Here is a 19,864-nt window from a genome sequence, read left to right on the forward strand (position 1 = left end):
GTATCGGTCTTTAGTCGATCAAGTTATAAAAATCTATTCACACAGCCCTGTAACCTCTGAATCAATGTAATAGATATTTTATTCCGTAATGGTTACCTCATTAAACTTACTGAGAATATCATAGATGACTAAAAAAGGTAAAACAAGAACACAATGAATCCATCCCTCTTTCTCTAGTTATTAAATAAAAAAAAAAAGTTTTTTTAACAGAAAGTAAGGAACGACGTTAAAACTTAAAACGAACAGAAATCATTCCGTATATGAAAGGGGCTGTACCCTCCTCAACGCCTCGCTATTTAAGCTAAAGTTTTTTATTTTTTAACAAAAATATAGTTGTGATAAATTAAAAATTTAGCGTAACGAGCGCGGCGTTGCGGAGGGGACAGCCCCTTTTATATACGTAATAATTTCTGTTCGTTTAAAGTTTTTACGTCGCTCCTTACTTTCAGTTTAAAAAAACCTGTTGTTTCTATTTCATTTTTGAACGTTTTTGAATTAATGACGGTTTGAATTTTGCTCACCGTACATGAATCATTAAAACAAGATTTGCATATTAATTTTACTTTTATTTGGTTAAATGGTTTTCTAGAAACTTGTTTAATTTTATTTACGAACTTTTTTATTTGTAATAAATATGCGTAACTTACGAATTAATTACGTAACGAACTTCTATATTCATATATTTTTTATACGTATAATAGGAGGCTCGCCCCCTAGTCAATAGAGGGTGAACCCAATCATACACGTAATATTTCCTGTTCGTTTTAAGTTTTGATGTTACTCCTTATTTTCAGTTGGGAAACTTGTTTTTTTTTATATTTAATTTCTGATCTTTTTTTAAATAATGCTGGGAAATCTGGCACACCCATCATAGCAATATTCTTTCACCCTTGAAACATACCTTCATGGAAATATCTTCCCAAATAACCCCCGACCCCACCACCCCCTACTACCAGAAAAAATCCCCTATGAAAACGTCTGTATACTTCCTAATAACCAATACTATAAGTGAACATTGGGTAAAGTTCATAACTTTCAGCCGTCCCCCCGGGAACTTCGGGAGATTAAGTCATCCTAAAGGACATACTTATCATATTTTCAACCATGCTGAACAAAATGGCTATCTCAAAATTTTGATCAGGTCACTTTGGGAAAAAAATGAGCGTGGGAGGGGGCCTAGTTGCCCTCCATTTTTGGTCACTTAAAAAGGGCACTAGAACTTTTAATTTACGTTCCAATAAGTCCTCCCACGATATTCTAGGACCCCTGGGTCGATACGATCACCCCCGGGGGAAAAAAAACAACAAAAAAACAAAAAAAAACAAATAAACACGCATCCGTGATCTTCCTTCTGGCAAAAATACAAAATTCCACGTTTTTATAGATATGAACTTGAAACCTCTACAATAGGGTTCCCTGATACGTTGAATATGATGGTGTAAGTTCATTAAGATTCTATAACTTTTGTTAGAGGATCTTTCCCCCTTTTTTCGAAAATCAGCCAAATTTTCTCAGGCGCGTAACTTTTGATGGGTAGGACTATGAAATTTATATATTTGAATTCAGCATTGAATCTGATTCTTTTGATGTATCAATCGGTATCAAAAACCCGTTTTCTAGAGTTTCGGTTACCGTTGAGCCGGGTCGCTCCTTACTTACAGTTCGTTACCACGAACTGTCTGATTCCAGCAACTGAAAAAAAGGCTTTACCACTTTACCACACATCCCGTGAGTCAGCGACAAACTTGGAAAAATTTAAACAAACATAATCTCTATGTTTCTTTCAAAAATGGACTAAAGGTCGTAAATTTTTAAATTCTGGAAAGGATAAAATTTACCCTATACTGGGTAGTGGAGTTTACAGAGTCCCGTGATCTTGGGGGAAATTTACATTGGCATTACCCATGAACAGCGGGGGAACGACTGCATAAAAAAAATTCAATACATAAATGTATGAGACGTGAAACTAGAAATGGCGATTTTGATTCTCCTTTGGCCCTCCAAAATTTTGAAAATCCCGTTCGTTTAAATCATTTTGATGAGGCAACCTTAATATCCACAGCGTATGGCTTACCAAAATCTCTTAGGGAGGCAATTAAAATTAAGAAATACATAAACGGAGACCACACATACCTGCGAAAACGATCCATGACTTCGACCCTGTCAAAGCCGGTTGGAAGCGACCTCGCGGCCGACCAAAAAAACGATGGTCTGACAGCCTTTCAGAGTTCTTAAAGATAGTAAATATCAAGTTGAGTGATATACAAACGCTTGCCATGGACCGAAGTGGATGGAGGAGGCAGACGTCACTCTCTACGCCGAGCAGCGCCCGGCAGGAGACATAAGTCAAAGTAAGTCAAGTCTTTTCTGGTGGGGGTGCTTACATGGGAGGATCTTTTCCTGAAGGTGTTTTCATGGGGAAGGAAGCTATCCATGGGAGGGAAGCTGGATTTCCCCGCATTAATTCAAAAACTATCAGAAATTAAATAAATAAAACAAGTTTTTCCAACTGAAAGTAAGGAGCAAAATTAAAACTTAAAATGAACACAAATTATTGCTTATATGAGGGGATTGCCCCATCCCCAGTACCTCAATCTTGACGCTAAAGTGTTTTTAAAATTTTTAAAAAGCTTATTATTCAAATTATAAAGTCCTTGTGAATCAGGAGTCATTCTTACATAATTGGAACAAAAATTCAAATTTTAGCGTACAGATTGAGGTACTGAGGAGGCAATCCGTCATCTACGTAATAATTTCTGTTTGTTTTAAGTTTTAATTTTGCTCCTTACTTTCCGTTGAAAATACCTGTTCTCTATTTAGTTTTTATCAAGATCACTTGACCACTTGAGCATATTTATTCCCTTATATGAAAATTAGGCCCCGTTTTTCACGCTCGTAACCTTTGACGGTTGACTTTAACTTCAATTCTTTATATTTCAAATCATCAGAAAAAGCAAACTCTTTTGATACATATATTGTTACTGAAACTCTCTTTTTTAGTTTTGGTTACTTTTAGCCCGGGTCATGGGCGCCCATAAGGGGGGGGGCAGTTGGGGGCACTAGCCCCCTCCTAGCTGAATGATGCTGCCTTATTTTTTGTATTTTTGTTTTGAGATTTCTATTATATAGCATTAAAAGTGTCAATTAGACCAGGTAAGTCCCCTCTAGAATTCAGCCTATGGGCGCTCATGACCCAGATTGCTTCTTACTTAAAGTACTAAGGATACTTAAAATGAAAACTAATTCATTAAATTGGTCAAGTGCAAACTTACACAGCCATATACGTCTTAAATTAGTGTGAAAAACTGATAATTCATTTTTTTAAGGAGAAAGATCTCCCGTTTACATAACGTATTCCAATACGAAAGTTCGTGGCCAATGTTAAAAATAAAGAACGTGTGCTGTTAAACAGCAGAAAATGACCAAAAAATAAATAAATCAGCATATAGCCTTAGAAAGTGTTGTTTTCTTGTATGTTCTGGTAGAAAAGAAATCGGAACCTAGTTCAGCAAAGCTCTTTTCTTTGAAAAATACTTGTAAGGAATACTTTTTGAAAAGAGCTTGGCTAGACTAGGCCTATCTTGATGTTACTAGGATTTTTGGCATTCCAGGATCTTTTAACCATGAAGCAGTGTAAAGGTAAATATTAATGATTCTAAAAGAAAGCATCAATATATAGGCTACCCTATTGGTAGTTTTGCAGACCTAATGACTTCCACTGATAGCCTACCTTATGTAGGCTAAGGTAAGACACCTAGTAGGCTGTGTGATTTGCTTGAATATTTTGATATAAATCTACCTCATAGTTACTGTATAATAGTCGCATATACCATTTATGCTTTTTTTATATTAGAAATACATATTACTTGAGTGAGCCCTGTTTGACTAGGCCTGTTAAAGTTATTGGTTCTGAATGATCTAAGCAACAAATATTGTCATTTACTCTTATACACAAAACACTATAAAATCAAAACAATAGGCAATATTGTGTTTCCTTTAAACATGGAGAATGATATAAAGTCTTCTGTATGACTTTTTAAACATCAAATTATTATAGGAGAAACATGAATAAAGTTATACAGAATGCTTTTTGGTTTTCTTATTTAATATATGATCCACTAAAATGTCATACAAAAGAAATTACATTACCCCACTGATGCATAGAGAAAACAACAAAGTCATACAGATGGCTTTTCATAGTTCCAATTGCAGTTCAGGCAACTTGGTGGTCACATATCAATCCTAAAACTTAGTCAACCTACCTGAGAATTTATGTGGCCTGGAAAATTAGGCTTAGGATGCTTCTTCATCAGCAAGTTCCATAGACATTGTCTGTTGTAAGTCAGCCCAAAAATCTTAGTCATCTCTATTGTAATTCAAGTAGACCTTCCAAGTAGGCCTATCCGCCTAGAGTCTAAGGCATTTTGACCAAGTTTTAGGATTAACATGACGACTAAGTCACCTGGACTTGCAGTCCTCAGTCAGAAAACCCAATCTATAAGCCAAGACAGTTACACTAAAACAAAATTAATTGAAAATTGGTTGACTGAAAAGTTGCCTGGCCTTGTGTGCAAACAAGTGGCATAGGGTCTACCTGCCTAAAGTCTTAGACAGGCAACCCAGTTTATAAGCTCAGACAGTTACACTAACACAAAATTCATTCAAAATTGGTTGACCCAACAAGTTGCCTGGATTTGCAGGTGAACAAGTGACGTAAGGTCTGCCTGCCTATAGTCTCAGGCAAGGGCAGCTGAGTTTTAGGACTAACATATGAATATCAAATTGCCTGGACTCACAGGCAAACCAGCAACAATAATAAAAATTGATTGAATTTTCAGAACATATATCCTATAGGCCTTCAAAAAATTATGGGTTTTTATTAATGAAAGGGATGTCACACTGTTATACTAAAGCAATGCAGGAAAAGAAGGTACTGTTCTAATATCTGGGGAACATGTGAGAAGTGAAGTTTGGTTAATGCTAGTGAAATAAAACAAAATAGGATAAAAATATAATTGTTTAAAACAAATTTTAGCTGTATATTTGCACATTAAGAGGATGGGGGTAAAGCATAGCATATAATAAATACATAACTTAAACTAACCTAGGTACCTTTTTTCCTCCTAAACCCCAAAAAACTAAAGCTTGAATATAGTTCCTGGAGTGAGAAACCCCTTGTTTATAGACCATAAGATAGGAAATTACTGGGTAATGTTATCTGTTCTTGGCTTTTCTCAAGTTGCATTCTTGCATGTTGCCCATATATTAGAACAGTACCAAAAACAAATTAGTGGAACAAAACAGGAATTATATTAAGAACAAAATTAGAGTCATGGCTTCTCTGAATGACAAATGTTGATTAAATAAATCAATACTATTAGATCATTATCTGTCATCGTTAATATGTAATATATATTACTGTATTATGAATCACATACAATATATTATTGTATTGTTTGTACTTGCCATTGTACACTGTTTATTCTAATTCAGCATTAGGCCACATAATTTTGGGGTGCCAATTATGTGAGGGGGGAGCAGTTGCCTCAGTTAGACTTCGAAAAATACCTTCTTATTTCTAGTTTGCTACTTTTTATTTTATCATGGCTAACTGGTTATTTTTGCCCCATTTACATTTTGAGGATTGAAATCACTGACATAATTACGAGATACAAATCATCAGCACAACTGGGTTATATTTTGTTTAGTGATCAGCCCGAATAAAAGACTCTTGTTTAGTTACTTCATAATAAATAAGTTATTATGGTTATTAGACTTTGAAGTTGATATCACGAGCCTTTGCTTTCCTCCCCCTAATGTGGAAATATATAGCATAAGTCAGCTTCAATCATTAGTCAGCTACATATGACCTATTTTTCTCCTGAGCCAGTTATTTAAAGAATCAAATTTTTGAACATAGGGTTACTAGGTTTCTATGGGCTGTTCTGAGCCTTCGAACCCCTTCATGGCTCAAAATTAATAGTCACGGTCAAGTGATTATTTAATTATAAAGGATCATGAAAAATAATCATTATTTTGAATTGTGCTGAAATGCTAAATTTTGTTGAAAACTGCAGTCTAGGCTATATACCGAAAATATGTTGTTGATTTATAATTCAGGGTATATTTTTCACCATTATGGAGGGAGGGGGGAGTCTTTATAAATTTAGCTATATATGGATTTGCAATGGAGTTCTGACTATACCTGTGTCTTATTTTTTAGGCCAGGCCATCTTAATATTAAATTAGGCTAATCAGAAAACTTTGAATATAGCTTTGAACTTGTAATCTTAATTTTTTTTATTAGTCAAATTTCAAATCAATTTTAAAAAATATAATTGTTTACTTTTATATTGATTGTTTTTTTTTTGTGCTCTTTTGAATCATTACAACGATATATTTTATTAAAAAAATGTTCTCTATATTTCCTATCACTTAATTATCCTATCTCACTGTGCCCCCCCCCCCTCTTCTATACTATCTTGATAGGATACCGTCTGTGCTTTAAATAACAAAAATATTTAACTTATTGGCACCCCCTTCTTTAAAAAAAATTGAGGTATTATGATTTAAATATTATAGCTCACTACTTCTCCCCCCTCTCTGGATACCACCTTGATAAAATACCGTCTCTGCTTTAAATTAGAAAAAAAAATTGGGGGATCCCTGCTTTCAATAAAAAAAATTTCGAGATATTAACATTTAAATGTAATACTTCCCTCCCCACCCCTCTGGATACCACATTGATAGGATTCTGTCTCAGCTTTCATTAGAAAAATAAGTTACTTAATAATTAACTAGGTCACTATATGGTTCAAACAAACACGCAAAATAACGTTAAAAAGCTTAGTGTTCCTTGAAAAAAATTGAGGGTATGAGTAAGGGGGTACAAAGACAACAACAAAAATGTCGAAATTACTCAGATATAACTCAAGTTATTTGAAAACTGAGTCATAGATTTGCCATGACATTCAATAAGATCCAAAGAATATAATTAAAAGGGAGCACACACAAAAGCCAAATTAGTCTAGTAGCATATGATAAATTTCAAAATACCCAAGACAATGTACAAGTCCTAATGGGGAGCCTTGGGTCTATCAAAATATTTCAATGGTTTCCTAGGGAATTTGATATCATTTTCTTCTGTCTCCATTTTAAATGAAAACAAATAATTAACCTTTTGGCATCCCCGCTTTCAATAAAAAAATGAGGTACTATCATTTAAAAATGATAGCTCCCTATCCCCCCTCCTATAGGCAATAGTTTACAATTTATTTTCGTATCATATTTTTTAGGTAACTTCCAGTTCAATCTTTAATTCCCAAACCTTGTTCAAGCTTAGTCTATAGCTAAATTTGTCACAATAGAAGGTTTTTTTTTGGGATCCAACTTGAAAATAAAATTCTTGACTACAAACAATGTAAGATATAACGATTGGGAAACTGCATTAAAAATGATTTGAACTCATTTCATAAAGACGATCCTGTTTTTTGTCGACACATGAAGAACTTTGTATATTGCAATATTTGCAATTGCATCTGTCTCTTTTTTATGCAAAGTAACAAAAGAGACGAAAATTAATGAACAAGAGAGCAGTGAAGAATTATGGTATGCCAAGTAATATTTGGCAGGGAAAGTCACTGCTGATAAATCGCTAGGGGTGGCACCGTGATTGCGTGGTTTTCGGGGATTCGGGGAACCAAATTTTTTTTCGAGGTGACGCATAGATTTTCGGGGAAATACCCGAAAATTCGGGGATAGTACAAGCCCTGCTTGATTTCTAATCAGGAAAATCGAAATACTAAACCACACAAGAAGGAAAAGCTCTGAATTTGCGGTTGACGCAATAAAGAATTGCCGCAAAATTAATTTGAAATCGACCGAACGCCGCCGCCTCTGTCGGCGGCGGCACGCCGTTGGCATTACGACACTTCGTTGGCGCCAAGCCTCTCGTCGGCGGCGTTTGGTCGATCCGCCGGCGCGGCGTCGGGGTCTAGCTGGAACAAGTATCCTGAAATGGTATCTTGCATACCATCTAGCGCTTGGTCATCATCAAAATATTTTCTGACACATCAGAATAGTCACTTTCTGAACTTGAGGTCACATTTTTTCACAAAATGTATTTTCACTAATATATATATAACAATCAACAGATTTTGTAAATTTGAATTTTCACAAATGAAAAACAGTGTCGGATTCGTAGGAAATAGTTTTCGCTGATATTATTCAGCTCCGAAGTTTATCGTTGTTTTATTATGGACAACACTGTTTTGCGAATTTATTCAAACTAAAAATGCTAATAGCAGCTAAACAAAAAATCATAGGAAACCCGGATTTTCAGGTATGAATAGACCTAAAATAGATTAAGAGGGCTAAATGTGTTTTCATTTTGGTGTCCTTGGTACTTTAAAAGTTCGTTATCAAGAATGTTTTAATAGGACAATGGTCGTTTTACCCTTGTATGGAAATGACGAATTGTTGGGACCTTTGGCCCTTTCTGTATCAGTAAAATGCTCTTTTTATAAATTTAACTACATTTATCTTCAATTGCAATACTCAAACCCCGGGACAAGCTTTTATTACGAAACGTCTGGAGGGAGTCCACTAATTACCTAACGTCTGAAAAAGACAGGTGAGCGATGACTCATACTGGTATAAATTTAGCATGCAAAATCCAAAGGTAAAATTTGTACTTTAATTTGAAGGGGTCACTCATTGCCTTTGGTAAGATCTAGGCGAACCTTCATGCGCAGCAAAGTATAATCACCTACGGAACAAGTACTGACAAAACTCTCCAAAAGTGACCCCGCGTACCTCAGCGCCTCTAGACGCAAAATGTTGTACTACTTAATCGCTTCGAGCCAAAGTACTTTGCTCCGGCCAATAATTATGCTAGAGCGGGATTCAGGCGACGAGTGACCGGGATGAATTGTGTAACTACGGTTTTTAGTTGCCAGGTTCGCATAGGTATACCCCTATGACCCTAAAAGGACCCTAAAAGGGTCCTTTTAAAAAAGTGAAAAAAAAAGTAAATAAAGTGACCCTAAAAGGGTCACTTTTTTGTGTGGAGAGGACAGGTTTTGTCAGTACTTGTTCCGTAGGTGATTATACTTTGATGCGCAGAGATGCTTCGCACAGTATCTTGATAAATAGTAAGAGTTTTGAAATTAGTTCTTAAAGCGTTCTTGTACACCCGTGATAGTGAATACAGTAAGAAATCTTTTCCTTATTATCTTTGACTTTTTAGCCTAGATGGAGTTTGGAAGCCTACAGGAAGGCTGAGATTATATTATTTGAAGTGAAAAGAATCCTATACGCAACGAGGGACAGGAAGGGAATTGGGGAGGTTTAGTCTTGGTGACTGGGGCCACATAGTGCGACACTTTTGAATCACCAAGGAAAACACTCTTGACAGAGAACCCTGGCGGTTTTGTAAACCACCAGAGACGACAAGCAGAAATCCCACCAGGTTTCTCTAATAGAATTAGAGGCTTCCCCAACATAAGAGGGAATCGTTGAAAACGTTCAAATCATCCTCCTCCCTCCATAATACTTGCACCAAACCAGTTTACCACTCTAACACTGGTTGCAGCAAAAAGGAGTTATCAGCAGCACTGGTAGCAAAAGAACAAGCGTTTCCGAAGATACTGGTAAAAATAGTCTACAGTATAGGCTATAGGTTGTAAAAATCTGCACGGAGAGACAGATTTTAAATACAGCGAATTTAAAATTTGATGGGCCAGGCTCCTACTTAGGAACAACGCAGTGCATGAGAAAGGGTGTATTTGATAAAAGGAGGTTTGGGCCTAGCCTAAACGCCCAAATATATAAATTAGAAAAAAAAATACAAAAATCAACCGTTTTTCTTGGGAATAGTCAGACAATTGTAAGATTTTGAGAATAAAAAGAAATAACATGAAATTAATTGAGTTTTGAGTTTACTGTGGGGGAATCTCTTTGTATTAGAAACTACTAGAGGGTTTAAGGACGGATAAGAGAAATTGGAAGTCGGGTTATTATTTGAGTGAGTTGCGGACTTAGGTATAATCTTTAGTGACGATGGTTATAAGATTATTGAAGACGACAATTTAGGAGAATTTGTCAGTTTTGTGCGCATATTTGATAATAAGGTGTGAGGCACCTGTCCTATTGAGTAATCGGCCAAAGAGGAGATTACATTTGGAGTTGTTTTGCAGGGTAGTTCCCCTGTCTGAGTTTAGTCATGAAATTAATTAAATTTTGAGTTTACAGTGCGGGAATCTCTCCAAATTGGAAAGTATTACAGGGTAAGAGGGGATAAAAGAAATTGGAAGTCGGGTTATTATTTGAGTGAGTTGCGGACTTAAGCATAATCTTTAGTGACGATGGTTATAAGATTATTGAAGACGGCAATTTAGGAGAATTTGTCAGTTTTGTGAGCATATTTGATAATAAGGTGAGACTGTCCTATTGAGTAATCGGCCAAAGAGGAGATCACATTTGGAATTGTTTTGCAGGGTAGTTCCCCTGTCTGAGTTTAGTCATCAAATTAATTGAATTTTGAGTTTACTGTGCAGGAATCTCTTCGTATTAGAAAGTATTACAGGGTAAGGACGGATAAGAGAAATTGGAAGTCGGGTTATTATTTGAGTGAGTTGGCGGACTTAGGTATAATCTTCAGTGACGATAGTTATAAGATTATTGAAGACGGCAAATTAAGAGAATTTGTCAGTTTTGTGCGCATATTTGATAATAAGGTGAGAGGCACCTGTCCTATTGAGTAATCGGCCAAAGAGGAGATTAAATTTGGAGTTGTTTTGCTGGGTAGTTCCCCTGCCTGAGTTTAGTCCAGCTAATCCACTAGTACAATATTCGCGCGGTTATTCAAATTACTTTCTCGTCCAACCCCTGTTATCTAATTTTCGGAGATATATTTCACTCATGTAAAATTTGTTCCTATAAATTAAGTTGTTATTTTCTAATGAAGTCTAGATATTCCGGTTATTTGAAAAAATTGTTGAACATCATTACGCGGCGGTATTAATTTACAATAGTAATTGCGTACCATAATTGTTGCGTTTGGGAATTGTTGAGCTTGCCACGATTGACTAATTAATTAAGAAATAATAGAATCGGGAAGGAGTACAACCGGTAAAATAATGAGGCACGAAATAAACAAGGAAGATATAATATATGAAAAAACAAGACGAGCTCACCCCTCAGATACTATGCAAAATGAATGGGAATAGGCCAAAAATAAGGCCATTGCAAAAAAATACAAAGTTACAACGAGGTTGTTGAAAGAGTTGAAGAACATCGGTCACTAATTTTTCAAGAATTGCGTTTGCTAAGGGAAAATAAGCTATATAGAAAATATATCGGTAAACCTGAAAAGCGTATTCGGGATCTAGAAACTGAATTAAATTTGATGTGCCTCCTTACTCGGGAAGAGGATATCCTTTCGAAGAATATAAGAAGGTACGGAATTAAGAGATACAAACCTACCTACGAAGAGATAAATAAAAATGTTAACAAAGTACAATTGGAAATTATTGGAAGGCATCTTTTACTAAATGAAAGAAACTCTAGAACACGAAAATTATACACCTCCACGTTACATAAAATAGTAGAATAGAAAAAAGAGGAGGAAAGACAAGAACGTAGAGGCAGAAGAATAGCGAGATCGCCAAGAGTTCAAAAGAACCATGAAAGGTCTAATAAAAACTCGCTGGGGAAATTCGAAAAGTGACGTTTTATCACAAGGGGCTTATAGGTATTCGGATAGCCATAATAGTTTGTCTAAGAATCGATCGCGAGGAAAAGAAAATTATCCGACATTAAAAATTAAGACGGAAAATTATGCAACTTCGTTAACAAGGCGGGGAGGTGGACCGGCCCATAAAACAAATTGGGAGGAGGAGCCACCCTGTCAAAAAAATGAAATGCTTGATACTTCAGTTCGAAATGTTGATAATCCGGAAAATGGGATGCGGAAGTGGCCGAGCCACATAATATTGAAAGTAAAATGCACCAAATGGATCTTTTGGAAGATTTTTCAGAAACTAGAAAACTTCTAAACACTTATACCAAATATGAGACGCTAACTGTACGCGCCTTTCCTCATAAAGCTCAATAGTACAATATGAAAAACCAAATATCAGAATTCAATTCCGTTTTGATGACGATTTATTCAATATTACCGTAAAAGTAAGAAAACTAAAAGGGAGCAAAGAAAAATTAAAAAGAAATAAATAAAGAAATGCAGTCAAAGATGATGGACACTGGAGTCCAATTCAAATTTGATAACGATTTATTTAGCACGATTGAAAAAGCTGAGAAAAGTAAAAAAGAAAAAAGAAATGCAGAAAAGAGACAAAATTTGCAGATTCAGCCTGCATTAGCGAAAAATAAAAAATTAGATAGGCTGTGCCTAGCTAACAGAAATAAAATAAATAATAGGGGGGACAAAGAGGATTAAGACCCACTGGGAAAATTACAAAACTGCAGTAAGACGAAAAAGCTTAGGAGGGAGGAGAAGGCCCCTGACCAATTAAGAGGAACTACAGATAATCATGAAATAGAATCGACTTGTCAACAACGGGCTACGGAAAGATTGGGAGATATTAAATTTCGGATTGGATTGGAGAAGCTTGTGAAGGATTCTGATATTTGTCTGTTCAACTCAAAAGAGGTTTCAATCTTTTATGAGGGGGAGGAATCCCTTGGAGAAGATCCCCTGCGGGAAGTCGTGAAAGATAGCCCTTCTCCTCAATGCACAACTGGCGGAAAAGGTATGATCCCTTTACTGAGGCCTTGCCTTTCCAGCCTTCAATTTAATCTTCAGCCCGCATCGACGAGCATTATTCATTCGATTATTTTAGGAGATTCAAATAAAAAAAAACAAGTTTTTTTTTAACTGAAAGTAAGGAACGACGTTAAAACTTAAAACGAACAGAAATTATTTCGTATATGAAAGGGGCTGTCCCCTCTCAACGCCTCGCTCTTTACGCTAAAGTTCTTCATTGTTTTAAAAAAATAGCGTTGTGAGAAATTCAAACTTTAGCGAAAAGAGCGAGGCGTTGAGGAAGGGAAAGCCCCTTTCATATAAGGAATAATTTCTCTTCGTTTTAAGTTTTAACGTCGTTCCTTGCTTTAAGTTAAAAAAAACTTGGTTTTTTTTATTTAATTTTTGAACGTTTTTGAATTAATGCAGGTTTTAATTTTGGATCACCGTACATGAATAATTAAAAAAAATTGAATATTAATTTTACTTTTATTTGATTAAATGGCTTTCTCGAAACCTGTTTAATTTTGTTTACGAACGTTTTTATTAGTAATAAATATACGTAACTTACGAATTAACTTACGTAACAAACCTCTATATTCTTATATTTTTAATACGTATATAGGAGAGCTCGCCCCCTAGTAAATACCTTGCACTCTAAGCTAAAGTTTTAATTTTGTTCCAATTTTTTAAAAATGACCTCTTAATCACAAATGCCGTTAATTAAAATAAATAGCTCTTATGAAAGTACTAAATAATCTTTGGTTTAAAGAGCGAGGTATTGACTAGGGGATGAACCCAATCATGTACGTAATGTTTTCTGTCGCTTTAAGTTTTGATATTACTCCTTACTTTCGGTTGAAAAACTTGTTTTTTTATATATTATTTCTAATCTTTTTTTAAATAATGCTGGGAAAGACAGCGCCCCCTTCCTAGCATTGTAGCTTCTTCCATGACATCTTCCTTCATGGAAATACCCTCCCAAGTAACCCCCGACCAACTCCCCCCCCCCACTACCAGAAAAAATCCCCTCTGGAAACGTCTGTATACTTCCCAATAACCAATGCCATAGGCAAATATTGGGTAAAGTTCATAACTGTCGGCCCTCCCCCGGGGACATTGGGGTTAAAGTCATCTTAAAAGACATATTTATAATATTTTTGACTGTGCTGAACAAAATCGCTATCTTAACATTTTGATCGGGTGACTCTGGGAAAAAATGAGCGTGGGAGGGGGCCTAGTTGCCCTCCATTTTTTTGGTCACTTAAAAAGGGCACTAGTACTTTTAATTTACGTTCGAGAATGAGCCCTCCTACGATATTCTAGGACCAATCGGTCGATACTATCACCCCTGGAAAAAAAAAATAAACATACAAACAAATAAACACGCATCCGTGATCTTTCTTCTGGCAAAAAATGCAAAATTCCACATTTTTGTAGATAGGAGCTTGAAACCTCAGCAGTAGGGTTCTCTGATATGCTGAATATGATGGTGTGATTAGGGTTCTATAACTTTTAGGGGGTCTTTTCCCCTTTTTTCGAAAATCAGCCAAATTTTCTCAGGCGCGTAACTTTTGATAGGTAGGACAAAACTTGATGAAACTTATATATTTGAAATTAGCATTAAAATCTGATTCTTTTGATGTATCCATTGATATTCAAATTCCGTTTTCTAGAGTTTCGGTTACCATTGAGCCGGGTCGCTCCTTACTTACAGTTCGTTACCACGAACTGTTTGATGGGACCCAGTAAAATGCGATTCATGGTTTGCTCGGATTTTTACTTAATTTCCCTGGACCCCTATCGTTTTAGATGGCCTTTGCTTTTTCGGCCATAAATTACTTCAAATTGTGTCAAGGGGCAATTTGCGTTTTAATTGAGATGTGGTGTTGTTTCCACAAATGGAAATTAAGAGGCTAGTGTAGCCAATTTTCCATGATGGTTGGTATCATCGAATATGCCAGATTTTTTTTGTATCATGCTGTGCACGATTAAGCTCCAGAAATCGCGTGGATTCTCCCTTCTTCGAAATCCCAAGGTTGATGAAGAGAGCTGTACGGACAATAGCTTTGATTGGCTGGAGAGAGATGCGGAACGGCAATGGAACTAAGCGAAGCGGATGGCAAAATCGGGAATCTATACGCCAACGAGTAGCTGCAGTAGAGGAGATAAAGAAGATGAGATAAATAAGTTTGGTGATTTTGAAATTGGTGTTGTTTATTTTATGTTTTGTGTTTTAATGCTCTGACCTTTGGCGTGGTGGCGGTCATTTTTCTTATCGCGTGGTAGCGGCCCCTTTTGTATCAGAAAAATGCCCTTTTATAAATTTAACTTCATTTATCTGCAATTGCAATATTTAAAACCCCGCAACAAGCTTTTATTGCGACAAGTCTGGAGGCATAAATTTAGCATGCAGAATCCAAAGCTAAAATTTATACTTCAATTTGAAGAGGCCATTCATTGCCTTTGGTCAGAGTTAGGCGAACCGCCATGCGCAGAGATGCTTCGCGCAACACCTTGATACCTTGGGGAGGTTTCATAGTTCTGAAATAAGTTCTTAAAAGAGTTCTTGTACACCCGTGTTAGTGAATACAGTAAGAAATCTTTCCTTTATAATCTTCGACTTTTTAGCCTAGGTGGAGTCCGGAAGCCTACAGAAGAGCTGAGATTATATTATTAGACAAATGAAAGAGAATCCTATACGCAGCGAGGGACGGGAGGGAATTGGGGAGGTTTAATCTTGGTGACTGGGGCCACATAGTGTGACATTTTTGAATCCCCGAGGAAAGTACTCTTGTCAGAGAACCCTGATGGTTTTGTAAATCACCAGAGAAGACACGCAGAAATCACACCAGGCTTCTCTAATAAAATTAGAGGTTTTCCCAATATAAGAGAGAATCGTCTAAAAAGTTCAAATCCCTCTCCTCCATCCATAATACTGGTGGCAGACAGTTTAATACTCTAATACGAAGGATTTGGTGAAAAAGAATTGTCTTATTTATATCAGAAATTGCAGTATTTTTCTTGGTTTAAGGAGTAGAAAAAAAAAAATATTACGCAAGAGCTAATTAAACATTGCGTAAAAAAGATTTTTTTTTTGTCTATTCTAATCTAGTGTGAATTTTTGATTACCAGCATCTTTGCAATACCGTACTTTTTTGTATTTTCAAAAAAGCTGCTTTCAACTTTTTTTTATCCAAAAGGAAGGCTAAGTTACAGAAAAACACGTTTTTTGTTATTCTGATCTAGTGCGAATTTTCACTTACCAGCATTTTTGCAACAGTTGTGACCAATAGAGTTGTTTACCGTTCTTATTTTATTATCAAATAAGCAGGTTTCTCGTTTTTTGTTTCCAAAAGAAAGCCAGATTAGGCCTACAGAAAAATATTCATTTGAACTCAACTTTCTCCCACATGCAAACCGTAGAATTCCCTTCCATTTTTTCTTTTCGTTTAGTACAGCTTTCTTTTACATGGAGGAACTTAAATAGCCAGCATACCCAGAAATAATCTCGTTACGCCATGGACCACCATGACGAAAACCAGCGATACATCAGTGAGCACTATACCATAGCTTAGAGCACACTTTGAAATAGTAAAATGGAGCCCTACCTTGAAAAACCAAGCACCAGATTTTTTCCACATCTCTCTTTGCTCTGAACAAATTTTGCATAGCCAAATAGGAACATTTGTTGACGAAACCGTATCTACTCCACATTTGGTACATACCACCTGTAAATAACGACAGTTATACAAAAAAGTAACTTTTTAAAGATATATCTTTACACATTAGAGACATCGTTAGACATATTGCACGTATTTAGAAAAAAAAATCCTGATTTCGTGACTACCAATTTAAGGTTTTCTCGTATAAATATATAAATTAGCTTATTTACTGATTTTTTTTTTTTACCTGTAATTATGACCGTCATGATCATGTTAAAATAAATGCAGTAATATAACTTAGGAACATCTCGCTTAGGAACGCCTAGTTGTGATCTTCATGTTTGGAACATATGCTTGATTTTGTGAAAAATTTTCCTAATCTTCTTGTTTTCAACTCATCGACAAGTACATTCCTTTGGCGAGATAAGCACTTTTAATGCAGAATTGAGCTTGATAAGTAATCCTCTCCAGACCATCATTATATTCATGGCGTTTTCACTGTTTTCTTTCTTTTCTCTTCTTCCTTAGTTGAATTTCTGGTGTTTAAGTATTTTAGCATGCGTGTGTGATAAGTAACCGTAACTGACTAACCATACTTGCCTTTCCGAATTCATTTACTTACCTGTCACGGGAAATGTGAACAGTTTTGTTTTGTTGATAAATTTATAATCCCTCAGATTTAGAGAACAGGGCACAGCATAAGCATTACAATAATGCTGTTTAAGTAAAGAGCGAAGTTGGTCTCTGTTTTATGCATTTCTTAGTTTCTTTTTACCATGGCACTTCGTATGAAAAGAGTTTTCGTAGAAACTTCAGAGGGGCTCGTTCGATGAGCATCTGGAGAGGACAACCCCACTCTGCTATAGGGCGAACAGCTGTAAGTTATGTAATCCACCCATTGTTTACATATATTATTTGTTAGCGGGGAAGGGGGACATGTTTGACCCTGGGTGTCCAAAAAGGCTATGGTATTAAGGTGAAGCTTTCAGTGGTTGTTGAAGAAGGGTGTTGAATTAAATAAAAATACAAGACGTCCAAGCAGGTTGCCAAAAGGAGTATCTCAAGAATGGTTTAGAATATTAAGTTTGAGATTTCAAGGAATTAGGAGGGGGATTGTTAATTAACCAAAAGGCAATATGTACACTGCTACTTCTACTACTAGAACTACTTCTACTACTGCTGCTACTCCTACTACTGCAGCTACTACGACTACTACTAATGCAAAGGGTATTCAGGTGAAAATTTCAATGAATAATAAGAGGGAAGTTGGACTAAATCAAAGTACAGTATGGACATAAAGATTTTCAAAAGGGTGTATCGGCAATATCTTAGGAACGACTTGAAACTCTCAGTATTAACTTGAAACTTTCAGGGCATGATGAGGGGGATTTCAATTGACCAAAATGCAATATATTCATGCTAATGCTACTACTACTGCTGCTACCACAGTTACTACTTCTATCACTACTACTTCTGCTACTACTACGAATAATACTACTGCTAAGGGCATTAAGGTGAAAATTCCAGAGAATATTGAGGAGCAAGTTGAATAAAATCAAAACACGAAAAATGCATGCAGGTTATCAAAAGAGCGCACAAGCAGTACCTTATAGACAGTTCAGAGTATCAAGTTCAAACTTCTACTACTACTTTTGCTACTGCTACCACTGCTACTACAAATAAAGCTAAGTAAATCAAGATTAGAATTTCACGGAATCCTAAGAGGATGTTGAAATAAATCTAAACCTACTGCTAATGCCAGCATTACTAATGCTACTACTACTACTACTACAGTGGTGATACCTTTTGGGATCCGAGAACGCCCATAGGGGGTACGCTTTTGGATCTAATAATCCCGTAAGGCATCATTCGCACACCGGGGTCTTACGCAATACTAGTGAACCTGTAATGGCATAATACACCTGATATCAAGTAATGCTATAGTACACCTGTTTAATTATGTAACAACGAGCAACTCCACTAGGGCCCTAGCAACCGATTCTAACGGGAGCCCTAGCAATCAATTCAACTGGGGCATTAGCAACCAATTCCAGTGGGGGCCATAACGTGCAATTCTAATGCAGCCCTGGCAGTCATTTCCAACGGAGCCCTAGCATCCAGTTCTAACGAGGGGTGCCCCTTTCCTAAGTATTTTAAATATTTAGGTGTTTTTTTAAGGGTCACTAGACAAGATGCAAACGTACGCATTACGTAATAGGGAGTGTTTTCTTCAAGACATTTCAAGACGTTTTTAAAACATTTTTCTTCAAGGCCTTTCTTCAATTTTCAAGACATTTCAAGATGTTTAATAAGACATTTTTTTTTCAAGACGTTTTTCTTCAAGATTTCTTTGGTGGTTGCGTAATAAGAAATGTTCACCTGTCTTAAGGATGACGCATTCTTGCGTGACTTGTTTCTTCAGACCCCGTGAGGAACCCCTGCTTGTAGCCCAGTAGGACATACATGTGGGGTGTTATGTAATGACGATGCACACGTGGGATGTTACATAATAATTTAAGAGATTTTTTCTTAAAGTAGGAAGGATTTCATTTTTCTTTCAATACTTTTATTTTTCTTCAGAGGGGTTTTTCTTCGAGATTTCATGTTTTTCAAGATTTTTTCCTCAGGGAACCCTTATAATCCAATATTTTTGTCCACTTTAGGAATCGAAAGATATTTCGCCTCAACGGAATGGAGCGCTAGACAGCTGGACCAAGGAAGCATTCCTAATATTTTGATTCGGGGAATACTTTCTTGTGGAAACGTTTCAAAAAATCTATGAATCCCGTGTTTCCTATGTCTGGGATAACTGACTTGCGGGAGAGAAAATTGATTACTGGAAATTGGTTACATTTGACCTGCACCTGCCTCTTGCAATGCTATCAATCTCCTAAAGTGACCTAGACAGGTTGAGTTAGGTACTGAATCTGTGAGATGTTACATTGTTAGATATTTCATTGCGTAAATAATTACGGATAGGAACAATAAATGTAAAAGACACAGACTTTCTATTATACATAAAAGCCTTATTAATAAAACGAAACATTATAAAATCACGAAATCACAGAAAAAGCGGTTAAAACTCAAAAAGTGGAGAAACAAAACGTGAAAAACCTTATAGAGAATAAAATATAATCAAAATGCATGAATTAAAGACAGTCAGGAACCCTAGGAACCAATCCTAGGGGGAGGGGGGAGGGTTCTTATTTGAGGTAAATTTAAGCCATATTAACAGATATTTTTGTGATGTTCGATTGAAAATGCCTTGTTTCTGTTGCTCTATTAGACGCACCTGCATGCTACATTATATTGATTTATATCTAAGCATTAGCAAAATCATATTTTGAATAAGCCTCAAGTACTACGCTTTATCCAGCAGAAGCCTCATTACACACAAAAGTAATAATAAGGAAAAAAATGTCAACTTCACAATACG

The 19,864-nt window shown here is 36.1% G+C and overlaps 1 protein-coding gene across 1 annotated transcript in view; it reads right to left on the minus strand.

Moving 5' to 3' along the window:
* The window catches only part of LOC148942104 (uncharacterized), a 124,263-nt gene extending 107,823 nt beyond the window's left edge, over positions 1-16,440 (minus strand). The window contains exon 1 of the mRNA XM_089103588.1: positions 16,375-16,440. Within this exon, the coding sequence (XP_088959714.1) occupies positions 16,375-16,407 (33 nt within the window). The 5' untranslated portion in view covers positions 16,408-16,440. The remainder of the gene's footprint in view (positions 1-16,374) is intronic.
* Between the last annotated feature and the right edge of the window lie 3,424 nt (positions 16,441-19,864).

Source organism: Artemia sp. Qi Xiang Cuo, chromosome 17 (genome assembly GCF_049724085.1).
Source record: "Artemia sp. Qi Xiang Cuo chromosome 17, ASM4972408v1, whole genome shotgun sequence".
Classification (NCBI taxonomy): domain Eukaryota; kingdom Metazoa; phylum Arthropoda; class Branchiopoda; order Anostraca; family Artemiidae; genus Artemia; species Artemia sp. Qi Xiang Cuo.